Source organism: Callithrix jacchus, chromosome 12 (assembly GCF_049354715.1).
Source record: "Callithrix jacchus isolate 240 chromosome 12, calJac240_pri, whole genome shotgun sequence".
Taxonomy (NCBI): Eukaryota; Metazoa; Chordata; class Mammalia; order Primates; family Cebidae; genus Callithrix; species Callithrix jacchus.
In genome coordinates, this window is record NC_133513.1 from 107163877 (window position 1) to 107188668 (window position 24792).

Sequence of the window (24792 nt, forward strand, 5' to 3'; positions counted from 1 at the left end):
CGTAAGCCACCGTGCCCAGCCCAGATTATTATTTTTAATTACTGTGTTTTATTCCATTTCTGCTTAAAATATGGCCCCCAAACCAGCAACATCAACATTGCAACTTGTTAAAAACTCTAGATCCTTGGCTTCCACCCCAGACCTACCAAAATTAGAAACTCTGGGTAGGGCCCCACAGTCAGTGTTTTAACAAGGCCTCTAGGTGATTGAGATACATGTTCAAGTTTGAAAAATCACTGCAAAGAAAACAAGGGTATAAATCAAAATTATCCAAGAAAAATAATTTTTGCTTACATAATGAAAAACATTTTGAAATTATTAGAAAACTGTCCGTCCACAAAAGTAGACGTCTTTTACCTGCATAATGGTTAACTCATGATTTTATACTAACAAATTCTAAAACAAACAGTACTCCTATTTTTTCCTATTGGAAAATGCCAGGTAAAGATAATGTTACCGGGGAAAGTAAGGAAAGGTCCTGAGCCTCCTGATATCCTAGAGTGTATTAGCAAATGCTTTATCTATGAGTCAGGCATGGAGGGTATTGAAGATACTCAGGATTGCTGACCTGAAAAGTTGTCTTGGCGAAGATCTGGTCCTGGGTATTACTAAAGCAAAAATGAAGCTTGTACGTAGGATTCTTTTTACTGCTGTCTTTATTTTCCAGATATACAGTCTAAAAGCAAGCATTGGTCTGAAGAAACCATAGCAAGATTTCAGAAATGTGTTGCTGGGATAAAATTGCAAGCCAGAGTGGTTGAAGTCACTGAAAATGGCACAGGAATTGAACTCACTGATCTTTCCACTTCCTATCCTTTAATAATTAGTGATGTTCTGATTGATGAACATCTGGTTTTACGATCTGTTTTACCACGTAACAACTTACCAAATGACAGACTTGTTAATAAACATGAGCTTCAAGTTCATGCACAGGAACTTCAAGGTAACATTTTAAAACCATTTATGTGTTTAAATTTGTTATTTCTTGCTCTCAGAGAATGAAAATGTTTTCATCATAAATGACAGTTTTCCTGTCATTTATGGACATAGGATGCTTTATGGACATAGATTAATAGGTTAATAATGTATTTATTGAAACATTATTTTGTTATACCGGACCGAGCATAGAAAGTCAACATCAAGACAAAAGTATGCCAAATTGCAGGGTTTATTGCCGGTGACCACAGAGGACTCACGTCTCTCCAACCCATGGCAGAGAAAGAAGGGTGACAAGACCTTTTTATACCCGAAAAACCACCTTGGGAGTGGGGATGAGGAGAGGGGATGGGGGTGAGGGGCTTCAGACATTTCGAGGGCTTAGTGAATTCTGTAAATCACCTTCTGGGCGGAGATGAGGGTGAGGGGCTTCCGGACATTCCGAGGGCCAGAGGACTATTTGACATTCTGATTGTTACTTAGGTGGTTCACAAAAGCTAAGATTAGCATTCGTCTACACATTGTCTGGGTAGGGTGGGGATCACAGTCCTTAATTACTTATTCACATTTGGGTTATAGAGAACAGTTTCAACAGAAAGCTGAGGTATGCAGTTTGATGGGGCTTTTTACCATGTCACAATTTTATTGAACAAATACACTCATTTTAATTAATTATCAGATAAACATGTATTATACAGATAAATGTCCCTTAAAGATTGGCTAAATTGTAAGAATTATATTAAATATTTGAGAGAGATAGAAATACAATACAGAAATATACTACAGGAGTGTAATAGTTCAAGGATTCTCACTGTAGTCAACTTTTTTGCCCTGCTCACAAAATCCCTCAAATTGAATACATTGTTCTGTGAAAATACAGATTTTTATTTTGGGAATTTGCAAACATTGATAATCAGTTGATGAACAAATGATTGAATTATTATGTTACTGAGAAAAACAACAGTAAATTTTTTTTATTCCATGTGTTTTGCATGTTTTCAGCTACCTCTTCAGCTGATCAATGGAAGACAATAGAATTGTCGGTTAGTGAAACTGTACAAGCATATGTATTAGAAATCATAAGCCCAAACTTGTTTTATGCTCTACCAAACAGAATGCCAGGTAAGAAACCAAAATTCGAGACATACTTACGCTCATCTTTTAAACTGTAAAATGAAAGTGCTGGTCTTGAATTCCTTAGGAAGTGAAGGGGAAAAGAGGCTCACTGTTTTAAGGAAGAGCTGATCATAACACTTAAGGCAAATGTAGTTATAAAACATGAGTGGGGACTGGGTGCAGTGGCTCATGTCTGCACTTTGGGAGGCCGAAGTGGGTGGATCACAAGGTCAGGAGTTGGAGAACATCCTGGCCAATATGGTGAAACCCTGTCTCTACTAAAAAATACAAAAATTAGCCGGGTGTAGTCCCAGCTACTCCGGAGGCGGGAGAAATGCTCAAACCCGGGAGGCGGAGGTTGCAGCCAGCAGAGATCATGCAACTGCACTCCAGCCTGGGAGAGACTCTGTCTCAAAAACAAAACAAAACAATGGGAACATGAAGGGAAGCCCTACTACAGTCAGCACCTACCCATCCAGTAGCCTGGTCTTGGTAGTCTACACCTTTTTAATAACAAAAGTGTCCTTAATTACTGTATAATTTTTTTTTTTTTTGAGAAGGAGTTTCGCTCTTGTTACCCAGGCTGGAGTGCAATGGCGCGATCTCGGCTCACTGAAACCTCCGCCTCCTGGGTTCAGGCAATTCTCCTGCCTCAGCCTCCTTAGTAGCTGGGATTACAGGCACGTGCCACCATGCCCGGCTAATTTTTTGTATTTTTTTTTTTTTTAGTAGAGACGGGGTTTCACCATGTTGACCAAGATGGTCTCTATCTCTTGACCTCGTGATCCACCTGCCTCGGCCTCCCAAAGTGCTGAGATTACAGGCTTGAGCCACCTCGCCCGGCCCATTACTGTATAATTTCTTATTTAAAAACACATTGTTTGTATTGAATCTTATTTACTGTTTTAGATATATTGAAAGACCTTGTAATCCATCCGTAATCATAGCTTTACTACATCTTAGAGGCTTTAGAGAAACGTTTCACACCGGAACAAACAATGTAGAAAAGTAGCACGTGGAAGTTTATTTTTAATTTTTCTTTTTTCCTTTCATGGAAGTTTACAATTAAGGAATATCTTAAATGTATATGACTTTATTCTTGTAGTATCTGAATAAAAGTTAGTGCAAGTTGAATGCAGTGTTTTTAGAATAATTTGCAGACACTTAAGGCTGAAAAAAATGAACCTTTGTTTCAAATTGTCAAAGTTAGAACTGTGGTAATGCCAATAACTGCTCTTAAATTTATCTCATACTACAAAATTAACTTTGTTCTGTGTATTAAAAAGCAGGAGCTTAGGGTTTTTTGATCCTGACAACATGTAGTATCATGAATTTGAAATACTATTAAGAAAAATTTTATTAAGTATAACACTCACTGACAAGTACACTAAACAATTGTAAAAATACAGCTTAACAAGTTTTCACAGAGTGAGCAAACTGGTCACTGATCCACCCTGATCAAGAAATTGATCCACCGGAGGCTTACTCCCTATTCCCACCTAATATTGATTGCATCTCTTCTGCAAATGCAACTAGTCGTGGGTATATTTATTTTTAAATACAATGTATATTGTATATACATGTATATATTTTAAATATGCATATTTTAATACACAAAGGATTTTTTGATTAGACTTGGCATTCTTTCATATACTGTTCTTTCCAAGAACATTGGAAATTTTCTTCACAAAAGATCGTTTTTATATATTTTAGAAAATCAGGAAAAACTCTGCCTATTGACAGCTGAATTATTAGAGTACTGCAATGCTTCGAAAAGTCAACCATCCTATAGACCAAGAATTGGAGACGCGTGCTGTGCCAAATACACAAGTAAGGTTCTTTTAGGGAAAATATTTGAGGAAAGGTACTGGGTCTGTTTTCTTTTACATTATACTATGTAGATTTTGATGTTTTCGCTGCATATTTCATTTGGTTTAGGTAGAGAAGGAAGGCAGCGTTGTGGATTTAATTCATATTATTTGGCTTTTCAATTCTATATAGATTATTTTTAGGCAAGAATATAGGTAGATTTGTACAAATCTGTCAGTACTTACAGATAACCAGCTTGAGATAACCATACTCTATTCTAGTGGATCAGTCACATTGCATTTATTTATGGAGGGGTTGCAAAGAATTTATATGGCTCTATATATGAATGTACTAAAAGAAGAATGCCTCAGGGAGCCAGGCTCATTGATGAGGGTATACTTTGATCATTATCCATTTTAATACTTCATTTTAACAAATTTCTTAAGCTAACATAAATAACACTTGAAGTAAATATTGTGATTTACCTCTGGGATCAAGGTTAATGGGAGTGGAGCCAGGTTGTAGGGCTGCTTCATGGTCCGCAGTCAGGTCCACTTGGCAGGCCTGTGACTGGGGGCATGGATAAGCATGGCTCCTGCCAGTCCCTGGGCAGTGGTGGCTAGTGGCAGGATGGCAGCCAAGTGGGGCTAGAGCTGAGTTCACCTGGGGACAGGGCTGCTTCCAGTCAGCAGCTGAGAACAAGGTCTTAAAACTCTGCCACTGGGCCATAGGCCTGCCTTCTGAAAAAGCCCTCCTCCACCTTGGGCTCCAGTGGAGTTTCAGACCCCCCCGGTCTGGATCACAAACCTCTTAAAAAGGCATTTTTGTGGCTAGGTGGACACCAAAGTACTTTTGTTGGGGGACACAAGTTGGGGGACCTTCAAACTTCATGGTCTTGCAGATGTCACTAGTTTTCTCTTTTGTATGGCAACTGGATCTACATTTTCTCTCCCTTTCTTCCCACAATAAATTTAACTTCATTAGGACTGTTTAACTTCATTAGGACTGCATAAACACTATAGCTGAGCTGCGTAGTATATTACAGTTACATTCTCTTTCCTCTTTGTTGTTAGTGTTCTATATACTTTGACTATTCATTACCAGTTCTCTATATTAGTGCAAACTCCCCAGAACACTACATGTACTTTATCAACTTTTACCATATTGAAGGCATCTTCAGCCTTCCATCCTGCTTCGGTACAGGCTGCTTGTCTCCCAGACCTGGGCTGTTAGCCTGGGTTTTCCCTCCCCATGCTGAGGATTGTTTCAGCACTGCCCCCTTGTTTCCGGGACTGCCCCAGCCTGTGTTAGCTAAATTGCTTGCTCCCTCACCCCCTTGTTTTTTGGATCCCTGATTTCCCATTTGATTGACTCCCATGTTCTGGCGGATCCTGTCCTCTAGAAGTTGAGAAAAGGTGCATGTAAGATAAATTTTCTGTTAGCTCCTATGTTTGAAAAAGTCTTTATCCTAATAGTTAATTAATAGGTTGCCTGGATACAGAATTCGATTGGAAATCATCTTCCCTTTACAGTTTTGAAAGCACTACTTCCATTGTGTTCTAGCTGTTCCTGTTTCTGGTCAAAAGATTGATGTTATTCTGGATTCCACGAACTTCGTACATTTTTTCTCCCTTTCTGGAAGTGTTAGTATTCTCTTAACCTGTTTTGAAATTTATGACGTGACCTTAGTATGGTGTTTTTCTTTTTACTATTGTGCTGGGCACTCAGTGGGTAGACCCCTTAAGTCTGGAAATTCATGAGTTTCAGTTTGAGAAACTTTCCTGAAATTGATGCTTTTATTTCCTTTTGTTTTCTTTTCTTTTCTGAGCTCTAAGTCTTCTAGTGTTTGAACTCTTCTGTTAAATATCCTCTTCTCTGTCATCTCTTTTAATACTACCCTGTTCTTTGAAGGGTGGAATGTCAGTTCTCCAAGGATATTATTGTCAGTCTTGTAATGTTCATTGCCGTCTTCCTCCTTTGCCTTGGCTTCCCTAAGGTCCTGTTTTGTTTTGGTCTCCTCTTGATGTTAGAGGCTTTCTTCAAATCTCCGATGATCCTGTGCTGTTCCTGTATTTAAGATGGGGCACTGAGAAGTTGTTGGGAAGTCACTTTGAGAGTGGGCAGGAGCTTGTCCTGGTGGCCTTCACTGTGGGTGATCTGGTTGTGCCATTTCACTGTGGACTCCCAGTGTCACCATATTGATGGGCTATCGTGGGGGCTGGTCACCTCCTGCCTGAAGTGTACAGCTTGCCTGCCAGTGTTAAACTGTCCTTGGTCTGCTCTGCCTTATGTTCTCTAGTCCACGGCCTCTGGACTAGAGATTGGAGGAAACCTCCAATCTTCTTTACTCAAGTAGAAGCATTATTAAAACATGGGAACATAAAGCTCACCATTCTCTTCAGTAACTTTAAAAATAGGTGTTACATGTAAATGAGTTTATGAGCTAAAGCCTGTTCAGATGTCTTTGCAAGTAACTCTGCTTCCTTAGCCAGTCTTCATTTCCAACTCCATCTTAACTCCTACTTTTGAATGGTAACACCAATCCTTGAGGCTTTAGGGGTTGGGGATCTGCGATGCGAGCTGGGATGCATTTTGGCTTCCCCACTGCCAACTGTGGTTGAGCTACCATGGCTCTACTAGATCATTTTCATTCAGGCATCTGCTTTCCAGCTTCCAATATTCGGTTGTCTTTTCTCTTGTTCTCTATTCTTGTGGTTTTATGCATTAAAAAAAAAAATCCTATTGGGTTGGGCGCGGTGTCTTACGCCTGTAATCCCAGCACTTTGGGAGGCTGAGGCCGTAGGATAGCTTGAGTTCAGAAGTTCAAGACCAGCCTGGGCAGCATGGCAAGACCCTATCTCTACCAAAAATAAACAATTTGCTGGAAATGTGGTATACACCTGTAGTCCCAGCTACTCGAGAAGACTGCTTAAGCCTGGGAGGTGGAGGTTACAGTGAGCCAAGATTGTGTCACTGCACTCCAGCCTGGGCTACAGAGCCAGACCCTGTCTCAAAAAAAAAAAAAAAAAAATTACATTTTTAGTGGGAATGTAGAGGTAAATGCTTTATTTAATTTTAATTGTAACCAGAAATTTTGGTGTGGGTGTTTAAGTGATGTAAATATAATAACTATGAATAACTCTCTTAAGATAGGAAGAGTCACTGTAAGTTCTTACTGAGATTCCATTATATTTTCAGATGATGATTTTTGGTATCGTGCAGTTGTTCTGGGGACATCAGACACTGATGTGAAGGTGCTCTATGCAGACTATGGAAACATTGAAACGCTGCCTCTTTGCAGAGTACAACCAATCACCTCTGGCCACCTGGAGCTTCCTTTCCAAATTATCAGATGTTCACTTGAAGGTAGACGGCTAAGTCACTTTCCAGTTTAGGTGTATGATTTTTTTCCTCTTTATGTTTCATAGCTCTAAGTCAGTCAAATGATATTTCCAGCAACTGCCTATTTTTAAATATTAAGAGAGTTTTCAATTAAGTTTTATAGCCTTTATTTTAGAGGGTCAGGATTCAGACATTCAGTTTTGCCCCTTGTTTAGGCCAGGATGTGAACCAGGGTATCTAGTGTCTGTGAAGCAGGGTGTCTGACCTCTCATTTGGGGGTCTTCCTGCTTTGTCACATCTCTTTAGGGACTAGAGGCATTCAGATAACACCATTTTTGGCTACCTTATATATAATAAATCTGCATATATTCAACTCCTCAGTTGGAATTTGAAAAAAGTGAACAAAAATACTTAAAGTAGCTTTTTACTCTTACTGCTGATATCTTTATGCAGAGGACTTGCAGATACTTCCATACCGATTGCCTTATGGTCCTCTCTGGTTTTGACTCAGAGTTGGAAAAGTATCTCTGTTTTTCTGTTTCTCCTGTTGCAATATATGAAGGACACGTGTCTGTTTCATGCCCTCTAGTGCAAGATTAATGCCTGACGCCTTGTTCTGTGATCAGTAAATATGTATTGAATAAATTTGCCTTTTGTAATGCAACAGCAGTAGTGTATCAAAGCATACTTAAATCCAGCTGAATCCAATAAGCCTTTTGCTTGTTATTCTTACGTAATTGATCTAAATACTATCTTTTTAAAAGGAACTAAAAGACCGTAATATCCATCTTTTCTAGGATTAATGGAATTGAATGGAAGCTCTTCTCAATTAATAATAATGCTATTTAAAAATTTCATGTTGAATCAGAACGTCATACTTTCTGTGAAAGGAATTACAAAGAATGTCCATGAGGTGTCAGTGGAGAAATGTTCCGAGAACGGGACAGTCGATGTAGCTGATAAGCTGGTGACATTTGGACTGGCAAAAAACAGCATACCTCAAAGGCAGAGTGCTTTAAATAAAGGTATTCTTTTCACGTGTTACTGTAACAGATGATCAATTTAGTTGACTTGACCTTTCCTCACTCCCTGTGCCGTACTCCCTTCGCCTCCACAAATCCGGTGGCCGGGCTCTCACTCCTGTGGCTACCTGGACGGGCCGCCTAGATAGAGGCAGTCCCCGAGTCCTGATAGTCCGCAGCGCTCGGCAGCACTGTTGTGGGGATTGACGCCAAGAGCTTTGGAAATGCCAGGTTTTCTGCACATTTTCTATTTCCAATTTGCTTTTTGATCCTGATGAAAATGAGGAGTCCTATTTTTGAGATTACATCTTCCTGGTACTTGATAAGATGTATATTTGACAGACCTGGCCTCAATCAAAAAGAGAGATTCCATATATGATAGACGAAGAACCTAAACCTTGGAGACATGGTTGTTAACGTGGTCAAATCCAGACCACGGTAGTAGATAATCTCAAAGCCCAAATGGATCCATCCAGGCCTTTGTAGTTGGGACCCAGGCACAAGGGTCAGAGCTATCTGTTTATGTTTAGACTCCCAAGTTCTTTACATTATATGTAATCTAGTGGCTTTTTTTTTTTGTATTTGCTTTCAGAAGAGATGTGTAGGATGAATTGCTGCTGCACAGAGTTACAGAAGCAAGTAGGTACAATTTTCCTTTAAGTGAAATTATGCTCCTAATGTTTTTAGAAATTAAATCATATGCTTTCCTTTTCACCCACAGGTTGAAAAACATGAACACATTCTTCTCTTCCTCTTAAACAATTCAACAAACCAAAATAAATTTATTGAAATGAAAAAACTGTTAAGTTAAATAAGATAAATTTGATGTTTTTGCCTCTTGCGGTCACCAGTGTGACATCTTCAGGTATATTGTCTGGATAGAGCTGACGACGTGAAACCTATTTTAAGGCTGGACTTTTGTGGTTTAATGACTGAGGTTTGGTTATCATGCTTCTGTTGTCTTTGTAGCTTTGGTCTGATCATTTTCCTTTGCCACTGCTAAGGGAACTGAGCCCCTAGGGCGTTCCACTTGTAATAGCCTTTCTTTATTGTTGTTTGATTTTGAGAATGCCAATGTTATTGATACGTGGATGGGCTTGTAAAAGTTGTTGTGATATAAAGCTTAGCCTCAGATTTTTTGTCTAGATTTGAAATTAGCTCAACTCTCACGCACATTGCTGTAAATATCTTTAGTGCTTTTTGTGAAGATTATCCAAAGGGCCAAGAATGGAAAGTGGGCTGCACTGAGGGTATGTTCATTTCAAAACAAAACATACTTCCTGCTTCTGCTGTGGTGATTCTAGTGTCTATAAAGAACATACTGGTGAGTTTCAAACCAGCAGTTCCTCCTCCCACCCCGCCTTTTTTTTTTTTTTAAACTGTCTGGGATCCTTTGTTGTAAGATGGCTCTCAGAAATAAATTTTTGATTAAGAGCCAGTTAGAACTTGTAATCACAGCTGGGCACAGTGGCTCAGGCCTGTAATCCCAGCCCTTTGGGAGGCCAAGGTGGGCAGATCACCTGAGCCCAGGAGTTCAAAACCAGCTTGAGCAACATGGCAAAACGCTGTCTCTACTAAAAATACAAAAATTAGCTGGGCATGGTGGTATATGCCTGTTATCCCAGCTACTTGGGAGGCTGAGATGGGAGAATCGCTTGAATCCAGGAGGTGGAGGTTGCAGTGAGCCAAGATTGCACTTCTGTACTCCAGCCTGAGTGAGACTCCATCTCAAAAAACAAAAAACAAACTTCTGATTTCAAAATGAAGTTGTCCTTCTCACAGTTGGTATAGTTCCAGCCAAAAGCAAAGAAACTTTGATTTACTTAATATGTGCACTTTTGTTGGCTAACAAGCAGTTTATATTAGACTGTTTGGAAATAGCCCAAGAGGTAGCCATTTTACTCTTTGTGAATCTTTTATGGGTGTAGTAACTCTTAAGTAAAAACCAACTATGTAAAACATACTTCCCATGTGGTAATAGACTGTTCTCTTGTTTTTTTAAGAAAGATTAAACTGAATTCTAAGCTAAACATAATTAATGTAAGATCAACTGTCTTCTCACGTTTCCTTTTACAAATTTTGGGTTATTACAGTTTTCAGTCTTTTCTAATACATTGTCTTAATACTGACTACTGTTTTGCATGTTTTAGCTTAAAATGTTTTTTTTTTTTTGGAGTCTTCCTGTCATCCAGGCTGGAGTGCAGTGGCACAGTCTCGGCTCACTGCAACCTCTGCCTCCCAGGTTCACACAGTCCTTGTGCTTCGGCCTCCCAAGTAGCTGAGACTATAGGCACGCACTGCCACGCCCGGCTAATCTTAAACTTAATAGAGGTGATTTTACTTTAATAGATTAAGGAACATACAATGACATGGATTTCTGGAATTTAGTCCTAGTACCAAGTCATTATATTTTTGACCAAGTTGGTTGGCCTGTTTGTGCTTCTTATCTGTGTAATAGGGTTTATTGAGAGTGCTTACACATCTATACCTTAAGGTGAAATTTCGTTGTTTCTTGATTGAGACAGGGCTTGGAAAGGACAAAGGAAAACTTGATTTATAGCATAGTAGTTGAACTGGATTTTTCCCTACTGTGGGAATACATATTTTGTTTACATTTGAATACAGTGTAATACCTAGTGTTTGGGTAGTGTATATTTACAAAGCACTTTTACATCTACTCACATACTTAATCTTCACAATATCCTTGAAAATAAAGTAGGACCCATTTTACAGTTATGGAAGTTGAGGCCCAGAGAAGGTTACATGACTGTCCAAAATCACACACAAACTGAATTAGGTCTTACAACTCAAAACTGAGTTCTCTCAACTTCCATTAGCTGCTGTATGTCCAGTACCCTTTTAGATCAATTCCACAGGGCATGAAACTAGAGGATTACATTATTAGGACAACATGATGTACATGGTTGCTTAAGCATGACTTCGTTGTGGTGAAAATACAGCTGAGTACTCCTTTGAATTGTTCTTTGAGATAGAGTGGGTGTAAAAATGTATTTTGGCTGGGCACAGTGGCTCATGCTTTGTAGTCTCAGCACTTGGGGAGGCTGAGGTGGGCAGAACACAGGAGGCCCAGGAGTGTGAGACCATCCTGGCCAACATGGTGAAACTTCATCTCTGTCAAAAAAAAATACAGAATTAGCCAGGTGAGGTGGTGTAAACCTGTAGTCCCAGCTACTGGGGAGGTTGAGGCAGAAGAACTGCTTGAACATGGGAGCCGAAGGTTTCAGTGAGCTGGCATGGCACCACTGCACTCTAGCTTGGGCAACAGAGTGAGAGCATGTCTCAAAAACAAAACAAAACACACCAAAAAACTGTATCTCACCATCTCTGGAGAAATTTAGTTGTCACAAATTTAATATTAAAATTGCTAAAATAGAAGTGCTGTGATAAGAACATAAAACCCTCTGTAATCTGTTGCTCAAGTGATAAATGTTCCAACACACAAGTTAATGTCAGATATCCTTTATATGTGAAGGAGAGTGCAAACAGCTCCATTTTACATTTGTGAAGGGGAGTATAAAAAGCTCTACTTAGTATATATCATGCTATGTTGTGGTGGCTAATTTTCTTAACTGACATTTCTGACTTAAATGTGTAATTTCAATTAAAAGTGAATATTTGCTTTGCTTATATTTGAAGTTAAGAGCCACAGCGATACTGAGTTTCGTGTAAGGCGCAACGGCAGCTGATTGTTTTCTTTCTCAGAACCAGCCTCTCCGAGGTAAACACTTAAAGGAATCTGCAAAGGCTAGACTTAGCAGAGAAAGTACAGTACCTGGTGTTTTCGTTTGTGGGAACCTTTTCTTTTTCCAGTTTCTCTGTAACGACCTTCTATGTTTTTGCCTGCCTGCCATTCCCTTACTAGGCTGGTAGTTTTTATTTTTCTCTAAGTTCTTCCCATCAAATAAATAAGTATTGTGTAAAAAATTCATACCAAATCTATAAGAATACTGGCAAGGAATACATAGGGGCTTTCTACTATATGTGTAACTTTTTATTGCTAAAAGGTACTGAAGAAAGGCCAGGTGTGGTAGCTCACACCTGTAATCCCAGCACTTAGGGAGGCTAAGGAGGGAGGATCCCTTGAGGCCAGGAGTTCAAAGTTACAGTGAGCTATGATAGTGCCACTGCACTCCAGCCTGGGAGTGCAGCCTGCTGAGAGATCTTGTCTCTAAAACAAAAAACAAAAACTAGTTGGTGGATGTGACTTTTATTTTCTATATATTTGAAATAATTTGTAATATTCACTGCATTCTCTCTCTCCTGCTTCTTCCACATAAAAAATGTCCTTTGCTTTCTTGTTTCTTTGTTATCTTGTCTTTTCCTGTCCACTTGGAGGTCATCAGTTTCTCTCTGTCCTTAATTGGATTACTTTTCTTTTGGCCTTTGGGCACAGAGTCTGTTTGGCCTCTGGACCCCTCTACCTGGAGAAGGAACTTTATCTTCCCTCTCCTGATGTCCACACCCTTAGAAACCTATAGCCAGTTAGATTTTTGTTGTAGGTAGAATTTGCTGTTTCTGAAACCCAAATACAGTTATCAGTTTAAGGTAAAAAGACAAGAGTATATATTTTTCCTGAAGAATGTAAAATAATCTCAAGTAAACCACACATATGCAGGATTATGGGCCAGCTGACTTTGCTGCCAACTCCAAAATTTGAATTTTTTCATGATTTAACTGTCAGACTATGAAACCTAAGATGGTTCTCACTAACTCATAGCAGATACTTAAAAAATACTTTATTTTTTGGGTTTACTGGCAATGTATGTTGGCTAATCTGTTAGATTAAATGGAATTTTTTCTGATGTAAAAGTTGTCAAACACAGATGTGCTTCTGTTAGATATAAGTTCATGCTGCTTTGCTCAATAAAATTATATCACTTCCCAGCCAGCTTTCGCTTTCATTCTTACTGCAGGCTTTTTTTTTTTTTTTTGGTTGCATTTTAGGTATTGGGGTACATGGGAAGAACGTGCAAGATTGTTGCGTAGGTACACACATGGTAGTGGGATTTGCGGCCTTCCTTCCCTTCACCTATATCTGGCATTTCTCCCCATGCTGTCTCCCCAACTCCCCATCCCCCACTGTCCCTCCCCTATTTCCCCCCGACGGACCCCAGTGTGTGATGCTCTCCTCCCTGTGTCCATGTGTTCCCATTGTTCAACACCCACCTATGAGTTAGAACATGCGGTGTTTGATTTTCTGTTCTTGGTGTCAGTGTGCTGAGAATGATGGTTTCCAGGTTCGTCCATGTCCCTACAAAGGATATGAACTCATCATTTTCGATGGCTGCATAGTATTTCATGGTGTATATATGCCACATTTTCCCTGTCCAGTCTATCATCTATGGGCATTTGGGTTGGTTCCAGGTCTTTGCTATTGTAAACAGTGCTGCAATGAACATTCATGTGCATGTGTCCTTATAGTAGAACGATTTATAATCCTTTGGATATATACCCAGTAATGGGATTGCTGGGTCAAATGGAATTTTTATTTCTAGGTCCTTGAGCCATCACCACACTCTCTTCCACAATGGTTGAACTAATTTACCCCCCCACCAATAGCATAAAACTGTTCCTATTTCCCCACATCCTCTCCAGCATCTGTTGTCTCCAGATTTTTTAATTTTCTTATACGTAGTGGGAGAATTAGAGACTTAAATTTGTTCATACTGTTTTTTTCTAACCACAGAGGAAGTACAAACAAGCCTGTGGAATCACAAAATTGCCCTTTTATTAAGGAAAATTAGAGAAGTCAAGGAACATAGAAAATCAGGAGTCAAAATTTGTCTTCAAATTGTAACATTTTATCCTATGGTACTAGACATTTGAATAGGAACTGTTTTAATTAAAGGGAATTTAATGTTATTTGATGATTGAGCTAATTTGCCTTGGTCTCCGAAAGAGATGAATATCTATACCACTAGTCTCACAGATAGATGGCTTAAATGTCTTCTAGACTAATTAGACATACTGGATCATCAGGTCTTACTTCTGAGTAGATTTAACATGTTTCTGATTTTAATTAACGTGCCAGCTACATGTTTCACTCCATGAATGTTTGAGCTCCGGCTATGAGTCTGACGTTGAGGTATGTGCCAGATTAACTGTTTATTAGGGCCAGCATAGCCCTGTCATACCAGTCTTCAGATCCCCTAAAATATCTGGTTTGGTCATAAGTACAGTAGAGCTGAGACCATGTATCTGAACAAATGATTTATTCTTGGGAGGCGGGGAGGGCGGGAGGCCTTGTAATGTTAAGATGAATCTCACCCAGTTTGCCAGGGAGATTTCTGTCATGAACAGTGAAGTCCTGGGGGTTGACAAGGGAAAAGGGACATAGTTGATGTGCCGCTTGTTTGGCTAAAGTTATTTTGCTGCAGCAGCTAGAAATGTAAATGTCTCAATTGCGAGTGAGGATAATTACTATTCTGAAATTGGTCTCTCTTGCTATGTAATAACAGCTCTGGAAACCAACACATGAAGATCTTCATCAGTGGGACCCTAAGCTGCCAAATTCCCAGAAAGAAAATAAGTGATTGTGAGGCTCACTGCCGAGAGACTGTCGGCCATGAGCAGTAAATCGTTAGTGTTACTAATAGGCTCCTCAGCAACACAGCTGCCTGGATTTGCAAGTCGAGCTCTTCTGGGATCAGCCAAAGAGGACACCTGGGCTCCTCACCAGTGTAGGTGGTTTTGTGGCCAGACCTGCTCCCAAACGGCTCTAACTACATACAAGATTGTCGGAGTGGTTTTGTTTTTACAGATAAAGGGAATTTGAAGGTAATCTGTGTTCTAAACATGCAGTTGAGAAAGAATGGTAGAATGGTTTTGCTTGCTGTAATTAAGGCGTTGAAGTTCTGTTAGAGGTAAGGTTACTGCCCAATCGCACAGGGTGAGAACTGCAGAAGGCTTGCCCCGAGAACCAACCATTAACATTCCGTTATTGCCCTGATCTACGCACTGCAGTCTGATTTTCCTAGGGAAATTCTTGCATTCTGGGTGTAGCTTCAGATGACCTAAAACTGGCTTCATTTAAGGTGTTAGCTAGCTGTGGAGCCACAGCTATTTTATCCATGCTTGCTTGCTTCCCTTAACAGCCTGAGGGGATGCAGTTTTTAACACCTACTGGTGTTAACCTTTTGATGAAGAGGTCGTTATCTTCTGTGATTTGAACCTTCCAGGAAGTAAGATAGACTCTGATGCTTATTAAACGTAGGAGCGTACTCTGCCTCCGGGGTGCACCTAGATGCCTCTCTCAATGTGCTGCGTGAATACTTAATGTTAAGGCAGACAAACAGACGTGGAAACTAAAATTCATGATACTGGGAATTTGGAGAGGAAATGGAAATAACAGAGAAGTATTGACAGTTTGATGTAGAGCATTTACAAAGTTTCAATTGTTGGCTGAGTGACTATTACCCAAGCCTGTGCCTTTGTTCTGTGTTTACTTGGTTCAGCCGGAAAGCACCACATTTCCCAACATCAAAAATCCAATCTTAAGTTTGTGCATAGTTCTTACTGTGTTAAGCAGGAGCTGGGATGGATGCTTTTACACTTAAACAATTGGTGCCCATTCCAAACCTCAGTGGCGTTATCTTTGAGATGGCAGTATTTCTGTTCCTCACATCCTGTCTCTCTCTCTGCCCCCAACTTTGTTCTCTCTCCCTGCTCTTGGCCCCACAGTTAACAGACCACAGACAAAATGCAGCTGCGGCTTAATCTGCTGCCTGTTGAGCACTTCCAAGTCAGGCCCTCTGTTTACTCTGGGTTGGTTTCTTTGCTGTTTCATAGGTACTGTTTCCTGTTACTTTATTTCTCAGTAAGAGGGCTCAGTTACTGACATCAAACTGTCAATACTTCTATATTATATCTAGCTCCTCTCCAAATTCCCAGCATCATGAATTTTTGTTTTCACATGCGTATGTCTGCTTTTAAGTATTCATGGAGCACAGTTAGAGAGGCATGTCTAAAGACTACTATGTGGCTTTTGGAAAATACACAACTCTCGCAGCCCTGTTAGGCATTCTTCTTTGTGTCTGTTCCTTTCATGTGTGATTTACCTTTGATTATTTGAGGGACTGGATCAAAGAATTTTAGTTAGGGTTCTGCAGAGTTAGGAACTGTTGTAGCCATCACGCTTGATAGGTCAGGAAACTGAGCAATCAAAAGTGAGGCATCTTTTCTGTGTTACAAAGCCAATAGGCAGGAGCCACCCCCCCCCGCCCCCCAATCTATGAAGCCACAGTCATTCTACTACAATGGGTGCCTCATGATGATGCATGTCACCAAGTACGGATGTCTGTATTTGTCCCTGAATGAAATTCAAAGTCCTGTGTCTTGTGTTTACAACCGAGGCACACGGTACAGGGCAACTTGAGAGTTAACATTGTAGAAGGTGTCAAGTGAAGAATGAGAAAGTTCATGAATTTGGAAAGGAGAGCTTGATTTTTCATAAAGGGTGGCCACCGCTCCGGTCTGGGGAATATAGCCTCCAGCCAGAAACTAGAAACAGACACTTACAGGGTGGGGAAAAATAAAACAGGACTTCATGCTGAATAGAGTTTGAAATATACAGTGAGCTATAGGAAGAGTCATGAATATTTATGAAAGGAGATAAACGTGTGTAATTAACCTTTATGATTCTTCATGGGTTGCATGTACAAAAAAATGGCATTAGCAGGATTCTGGGGTGGAGTTTTTGGTCCTCTTAGGTCAAAAGGTGAAGCCGAGGATACAGCCCTCATTGTGCATCTTGATAAACTAGCCAGAACCACTCTGTGGTCCATTGTCTCCTAGGAAGGAATTCTGGTGGCTTGGTTTGTTGAAGCCTTAAAAGGGAGGGGCAGCATGATGCGGTTGGTTCATGTTAATAGTAGAAGCCAGGTGCAGTGGCTCACACCTGCAGTCCCAACACTGTGGGAGGATCCCCTTGAGTTCGAGGAGTTCAAAACCAGCCAGGGCAACAGAGCAACACCTCATCTCTACCCAAAACAACTGGTGCAGTGGTACATGGTTGTAATCCCAGCTACTTTGGTGGCTGAGGCAGGAGGACTGCTTGAGTCCAGAAGGTCAACGCTGCAGTGAGCTATGATTGCACCACTCACTTGTACTTCATTCTGGGGGATACAGTGAGACCCTCAAAAACAGTAAGGGTAGAGCAAGTCTTTCCTGAAGGGCCAGTTTCTGTTTAACCCTTAAGAAAGAAGGCTGGATACTATGGCTCATGCCTGTCAGCTCAGCACTTTGGGAGGGTGAGGTGGGCAGATTGCTTGATCCCAGGAGCTCAAGACCAGCTTAGGCAACACAAATCTCGTCTCTACCCAAAAAGAAAAAAAAAAAAAAACTGGTGTGGTGACATGTTACCTGTAGTCCCAACTACTCAGAAGCCTGAGGTGGGAGGATTAATTGAGCCCAGGGTCAAGGCAGGTCAAAGCTGCAGTGAGCCAAGATCACACCACTGTACTCCAGACTGGGCAACAGAGCAAGGCCTTTTCTCAAAAAGAAAAAAAAAAAAAGCCTAATGGCCGTTAGTGAAGCAGCAGGTGCAACAAACTGTGTCCTGCCTCCCTTCTAGTCAGGTATGGGAGCTCAGCTTTTAAGAGTTCTCCAGATGACTTGAGGTCAGGAGTTCAAGACCAGCCTGGCCAACATGGTGAAACCCTGTCTCTACTAGAAATACAAACATTAGCCGGCCCTGGTGGCAGGCTTCTGTAATCCCAGCTACTCAGGAGGCTGAGTCATGAGAATCGATTGAACCCAGGAGGCCGAGTTTACAGAGAGTTGAGATCGAGTCACTGAATTCTAGTGTGGGCAATAGAGTGAGACTCAGTCTCAAAAAAATTGTCTGGGGTCTTCTTAGACAAGAGAGGGTCCTTACAGTCAGTGGAGGACATGGAATTTTATTTCTCAGAGGGTATTTACTGTGTGCAAATTACTGGGCATGGGGCTGCAAAGATGAATAAGGCAAGCTCCTGAGAAGCAAGAAGTTTACCTGCCCTTTTGGATGATGGTAATTCATAATCACTTTATTTTTTAAATCCTTATAAATCTTCACAAAGGAAGGGACGTCATGGATGACAAAAGTAGCTACCTAGCTTTCTGCAGAAAAAGCCTCCACCCTTGCTGGTCACCCACTCAGCACTCTGCAGGGCTTACACCACCTGCCTTCCCTCCCGCCTGCACAACCCAGACAGGCTGATTATACATTGATGTGAAGCGGTCTGAAGCAACAGGTATCTTCACCATATTTATAGTTTCAGTTCTTCTTAATCACAGAGTGAAAATGTGAAGTAACCCCCCCAATTAAAGGCATTCCAAATCTGTCAGGAACAACCAGGATCGAAATTTGACTTCTCCAAGGTAAACCTGATTAGGCAAGAGTATGCTGGCACCTGGTAAATAGAGTAAGGGATGCGGGGAGAGGGTTGTCAAAGGTAGAATTTCCACTTTCTTGAGGCGCTGGGGTCTGCCCTTGTTGGATGTCTCCTCTGGAACAGCACAGGCCACTCACCCCATGTGACTATTAAGCATTTTAAAATGGGGCGAGTCCACATGGAGATGTGCTTGTGAGTATAGCACACAACAGGATGGAGATGTGCTTGTGAGGATAGAACACAACAGGATTGGCCGGGTGAAGTGGCTCATGCCTGTAATCCCAGCACTTTGGGAGGCCAAGGAGTGTGGATCATCTGAGGTCAGGAGTTTGAGACCAGCCTGGCCAACAGGGCAAAACCCTGTCTTTACTGAAAATACAAAAATTAGCTGGGCGTGGTAGCACATGCCTGTAATCCCAGCTACTTGGGAGGCTGAGGCAGGAGAACCATTTGAACTCAGGAGGCACAGTTTTCGGTAAGCCAAGATCGCACCGGTCCACTCCAGCCTGGGCAACAGAGTGAGACTGTCTCCAAAAAAAAACAAAAGCCCAGGATTTTGAAGATGATATAAAACATCTTTATTGATTACATGTTGAGATAATGTGGATCTTTAGGTTATTATTGAAATCCGTTTCTTTTCACTTTAAAAAAGAATGCCACTAGAACATTTAAAATTACGTGGCTTGCACGATATTTATCTGGGACAATGCTGATCTAGAGACAGAGACCATCCCTCCCCAGCAGTCAGACCTCGAAACTAACTGCTGTCCCCTGCAGGGATGACATTCTAGTACATTATGTCTGCTGCTCTGGTGTGGCCCTGTTTTCACTTTTGGGTGCTCAGTAAATGTTACTGGGATAAATGAATTAAGGGAAAAATGAGTCCTTCCCCAGCCTCCCTCAGTGAGGTTGCAACATAAAGTCACCATGGGCCACTTTGACTGGAAGCTGTCAATGTCAGGTTTGTAAACAGAACTACAGACAGGAAAGGTGTAAACAAAATTATTTTCCAATGAAATTGACAGAATAATGGGAAGGAGCATCGAAAAGAGGAAGCAGGTCAGCCTTCTTTGAAGACAGTTTGATAATGTGCATCAAAAGCGTTAAATTGTATAAACCCTGTATCCCAGAAATTTCTCTTTTGGTAGTTTATTCCAAGGAAGTAGTTGGACCAAAGCATAAATTCATCTAATTGTATTAAAGTGGAAAGTTTAATATTCAACAATAGCAGATAGGTTAAGTACATTAGGACATTACGTAGTGGGTCAAAACATAGATGTTGACAAAAGGAAGTGGAAATCCTGGTTAATGTACAGCTTGTATGAAATAAACTAAAAATAAATTTTTGGATAGGTAGAATAACATTACACCCATAATGTTAACAGTGATTATCTCTGGGAGGTGGAAAATGAGTAATTCATCAACTTATTGTTACTTCTTTTTTTTTTTGCAATGAGCAGATACTATGCCCTGACAATTTTTAAATGAAGTATTGGAATTACAGATTTTGCAGTCATAGAGCTGACTTTATATAAAGGGTCATGCCAGGCGTTGTGCTTTGTGGCATATGATTTTTTAAAAAATCAAACACCCTCTAGACTTGAGGGTAATTAAAAGGCAGTTGCCATGACAATAGGAAAGATGCCAAAGTCAACATTTTTTCAAGGAGCAACAAACGCGCGGAGGAGTCGGCTGATGGCACAATGTTCGCTGCTGCACCGCTCAGAGGCTGGGTGTCCCGCATAGAAGTAAGTGTTGCTATATTTGCTGACCTTGGCCTATACAGCGTTAAAAAGCACGAGGGGCGAGGCCAGCCGGATTCCCAGAAGTGCCCAATGCACCTCCCCGGCGGGAGTGCCTCCGGGCCACATTGCCGCCCTCTCCTGGGAAAGACAAACGGGTGTCCCACGTGGCAGCAGTGCCCTGGGGTGCCCCTCCTGCAGGTCCGTAGCGCCCCCTGGCTCAAGTTGCCCTGCGCCTGTGAGCCGAGCCGCCCGGGGAACTGAGCGCTGGTCGCCGCGCTCCTCCCAGTGAGTCCCAGCCCCGAGTTGGCTCTGGCACCCGGGTCCCCGCCAGCCGGCCGGGCGGGGGATGCCGCTGCCTGATTCGCGCTGTCAGGACAGAGGCCCGCTCTGCCCGGCCGCCCCTGCCCCAAGCGCCAGGGCTGCGCGGCCCCGCGGAGGGTGCGGGCTTTGTTCGCTTGTCTGCGCGCACCTGAGCGCGGCCTTCCCGGGACGGCGGCACTGGGGAAAGAGCGCACCTGGCGTGTGCCTCCCGCCTGGCCTCTCGCGGTCCGCCCCGGGCGAGTCTGGAGAGGGGCGCGGTCCGCAGGTAAGGGGGTAGAGGCTCCGGGTACAGGAGTGGGGGAGGGCATGTATTAAACCCAAGCTGCTTGCCTGGCACAGTTGCGGGGCCCCATTCCCCAGCGGCCGCGGAAAGGGACTCGCCTTTCGAATAAAGGCTCAGGTGACATGACCGCCTCCACACCACACCCTATTACAGGACATACACAAGTGTTAAGGGGTCTCGGGCAGTTTTCCCAGGCAGAACGGGTGCCCCAGCGATGTGTCTGCTACAGAACCGGAGAGGGGCCGGCTGCCCTGAGACACTCGCGCCTGGGCAATGGGAACCCCAGGAGTTTGTCGTCCCAGTGACTTCCCCACCAGGCTCAGCCCTGCTTCCTGCATGTCTTCCCTTCTCATAAGGCTAACCTTTCCCTAGCTAAGCTGACCTCTCCCTCCCTCCTACCTTGGGCCCTTGGCCACCTGCTGGGACGGTGAATGGGAGGGTCTCAGAATTGCACCTTGGAAACTTGCTGGGGCCACTAGACAGAAGAGAGGGGAGGAGGGCACCTTGCTGCCTGTGACAGTGGAATCCAGGGCTCCAGCTGAGCGGGGTCTTGCCATGGTGACACCATAGGATGTGTTTGATGTTTTGGAGATGGGAATAATTAGAACCTGTACGATTTTCAAATTATAAGCTGCTTCAGGTAAAATAAACACCACAACCTCTAAGTGGTTTATAGATTCATTCAAGGTCTCTTTTGCTCTCAAGGTGACACTGTATTAAGAAATGTCGACTTACTGAAAAGAGTCAGAAAAGTGAAGAGGTCACAGAGGTATCACTAGAGTTGGCCGAAGCCACAGGCATGAATTTGTAAATGCTACTGGCTTTCAGCAGCCTGAAGCCAGCCTCTCTTGTGACTGATGGCAGTACAGAGCTCCCTGGGCCTTACGTTTTTGTAGAAATCCAGCCCAGAGCTGCCATCTAGTAGTATAAGAATTTCTCAGCCTAGGTCCCCAGGCAAATCCCAGGTTGCAGAAGTTTGCTTTCTTCATCACCTCTATCTGGCTGAAAACCGTCAGTGTATTTTCATTAAGTCTGGTTTTTGGTCTACCATCCAGAGATTACAGCTACTATTTCCCCTCCCTTCAACGGGCACAGGCCCCTGGAATGAATCATAGTCAGAAGCCCATGTTTTTACAGATCAGGAAACCAAGACCTACTTTTAGGGTGTTAGGTTCAAAGCAAAACTGAGCAGAAGGTACAGATTTCCCATACACCTCCCGTCCCAACCCATGTACAGCTTCCCTCATTATCAGCATACCCCAGTTCAGTGGTACATTTGTTCCAATTGATGAACCGACATTGGCACATCATGACCCAAAGTTCATAGTTTGCACTGGGGTTTGCTCCTGTTGTACATTCTGTGGCTTTGGACAAATGTAAAATGATGTAATTCCACCATAATCAAACAGCATAGTTTCACTTCCCTAAAAATCCTCTGTGTTCCACCTATTCATCCCACCCTACCTACAGCCCATGGTAATCAGTGATCCTCTGTCTCAATAGCTTTACCTTTTCCAGAATGGCTATGACTGGAATCATGCAGTACATAGCTTTTCAGATTGGTGTCTTTTGCTCAGTACTATACATTGACGTTTCCCCTCCTGGCTTTTTAGTGAGCATCAGAAACAGCACAATCGCTATGTGGCTGTGATGGCATCGGAGATAAGCTCCTGGTGAAAATGTCTTTTTAAAATAAATTTCCTGCCATCTGTGCATCTTATAAAGCATTGTCCTTGCATCCCTGGCACCTGGAAAGGTACTGGCCACAGGGCAGATGCTTAATAATTTTATTGGATAAATGAAATTTCATATAATTATAGCAATGGGAGGGTCAGCAACCCTACGAGGTTGTTTTAGAACAGTGGTCCTCAAACTTCTGCAGTTCATGTATCAGTAAGTGAAAACCTCGTTAAACTGGGAGGGCTGCAATAGAATCATTTTAAATTTTATCCCATAAGGTATTTTAAAATAAAACAAATCTCCCTCCCCCTTCACTCCCTACGTAATCAAGGAGGCTATTGGAAGTCTCTTGGTGACTGTACATGTATTCCCTGCAAAATATTTCTGTATAACCCCAAAGCAGGACACTGGGACAGCTGAATACATTTGAAGTCCCTTCCTTTCTGTGCCCTTTCATCTCCTAAACAGCTGGACTGCCTACTTCTCCTCTTTCACAACATGACCTGCTGACTTTCCTGGAATGTGATTACTGCCCTCAGTCCTCCATTTCCTTTTGTGATCACAAGTCTCGTCTCTTGAACTAGATTTCCCTGCTGTCAAATTAGGAAACTCTGGCCTTGTCCTGGGAGCCTTTGCATTGTGGTTTCATGGGATCCTGGTGACAGCCTTTCCAGGGAAATAGGATGGATGTTTGTCACCTCCGTTTTAGAAGGAAACTGAGAGACTGAAGTGAAGGAATTTACCCAGGAGGCTTATGCTCAGGTGTCCTGCCATCAGATGGTTGATCTTTTCAGTGCCTGTGTACCACACATGGTGCCTTTGCATACCAGTGCACCTGTGTACCTGTGCCTCTGTGTTACAGTGCCTCTGTGTCCCCATGCCTCGTACTGCATGCCTCTGTGTACCACAGTGCCTCTGCATGCCACAGTGCCTCTGTGTACCTGAGTCTCTGTACCACGTGCCTCTGCTTACCCATGCCTCTACTGTGTGCCTCTGTGTACCATGAGCCTCTGCGTACCCATGCCTCTGTACCGCGTGCCTCTGTGCACCACATGCCTCTGCATACCCATGCCTCTGTACTGCATGCCTCTGTACCATGTGCCTCTGTGTACCACAGTGCCTCTGCATGCCACGGTGCCGCTGTGTACCTGTCTCTCTGTACCACATGCCTCTGCTTACCCATGCCTCTGTACCACGTGCCTCTGTGTACCATGTGCCTCTGTGTACCACATGCCGCTGCATACCCATGCCTCTGTACCACGTGCCTGTGCGTACCACGGTGTGTCTGCATACAACGGAGCCTCCGTGTACCCATGCCTCTGCGTACCACATGCCTCTATGTACCGCCTGCCTCTGTGTACCGCGTGCCTCTGTACCGCATGCCTCTGCATACCGCTTGCCTCTGCATAATGGTGCCTCTGGTCATAGCTGAGAAGTCCTGGGCTGGACTCTAAGCTTGAGGTTTTCTTGCTCTGTGACTTTGGGTCTTATCTTCTCCAAGACCATTTCCTCATCTCTAAAAATGGTTGTGATAATGTCTATCCTATAGGTTATGAGTGTTTTTAAATGAATATATTAAATGTAATGATAAACTTTTAACACCATTCATTTAGAAAGTGTTTTACTACTTAGCAGAGACTGTCCTACCCTATCTCACTGGATCTTTACAAGGCTGGGGGAGTTTATGAAACTGAGATTCTCCCCATTAGGCAGGGGAGGTTGTTGCTTGCAGTCACCCAGGTGCTAGGAGCAGAGCTGGGTTGGAATCCTCATTCTGGACTTTGGGTCCTGTGTTCTCCCATACCTCAGAGCTAATCCCAGTGTCCCATACAGTGAATTCGGATTTTGTACAATTTAAACCATTTTAAAATAATAGCCCATCAAAACAAACATGAACTCTTCTGGCTAAAACTGTCTCTGCAGATGCAGAGAGGGTGGGAGGGCTTGTGATCTGTGCCTATCTTCCCAGCTTTTCTGCCTGACCCTCCAGGGAATTCACAGATAGCATGTTGTTCATTCCTTGGTGCTCACTTTTGGTTGTCAGGCTGCTGAGTTTTGAAAATTTACTAATTATTTTGGGGGAGCGTGACTTTCCCCAAGCAGCTTTTAAAATGTTTTCCCTGCCATGTCAGACTAGAAACATGTCA

General features: G+C 42.5%; 2 protein-coding genes across 7 annotated transcripts in view; both read left to right on the top strand.

Annotated features, from left to right (window-relative positions):
• TDRD1 (tudor domain containing 1) overlaps positions 1–11665 on the top strand; it is a 53483-nt gene extending 41818 nt beyond the window's left edge. For 4 of the 5 annotated variants that reach the window (XM_035269149.3, XM_017963176.4, XM_078346546.1 and 1 more), the window contains exons 19-25: positions 668–943; positions 1939–2058; positions 3766–3882; positions 7060–7227; positions 8001–8228; positions 8818–8864; positions 8947–11665. In XM_035269149.3, the coding sequence (XP_035125040.2) occupies positions 668–943; positions 1939–2058; positions 3766–3882; positions 7060–7227; positions 8001–8228; positions 8818–8864; positions 8947–9036 (1046 nt within the window). In that variant the 3' untranslated portion in view covers positions 9037–11665. The remainder of the gene's footprint in view (positions 1–667; positions 944–1938; positions 2059–3765; positions 3883–7059; positions 7228–8000; positions 8229–8817; positions 8865–8946) is intronic. The other variant, XM_035269152.3, reaches the window with a different exon arrangement.
• Positions 11666–20289: 8624 nt separating this feature from the next.
• Positions 20290–24792, top strand: part of VWA2 (von Willebrand factor A domain containing 2) — a 48288-nt gene continuing 43785 nt past the window's right edge. Inside the window, exon 1 of one of the 2 annotated variants that reach the window (XM_009010314.5) lies at positions 20290–20364. The gene's annotated coding sequence lies outside the window, so the exon portion shown is untranslated. Of the gene's footprint in view, positions 20365–20580; positions 20948–24792 lie in introns of those variants that run through there. The other variant, XM_009010312.5, reaches the window with a different exon arrangement.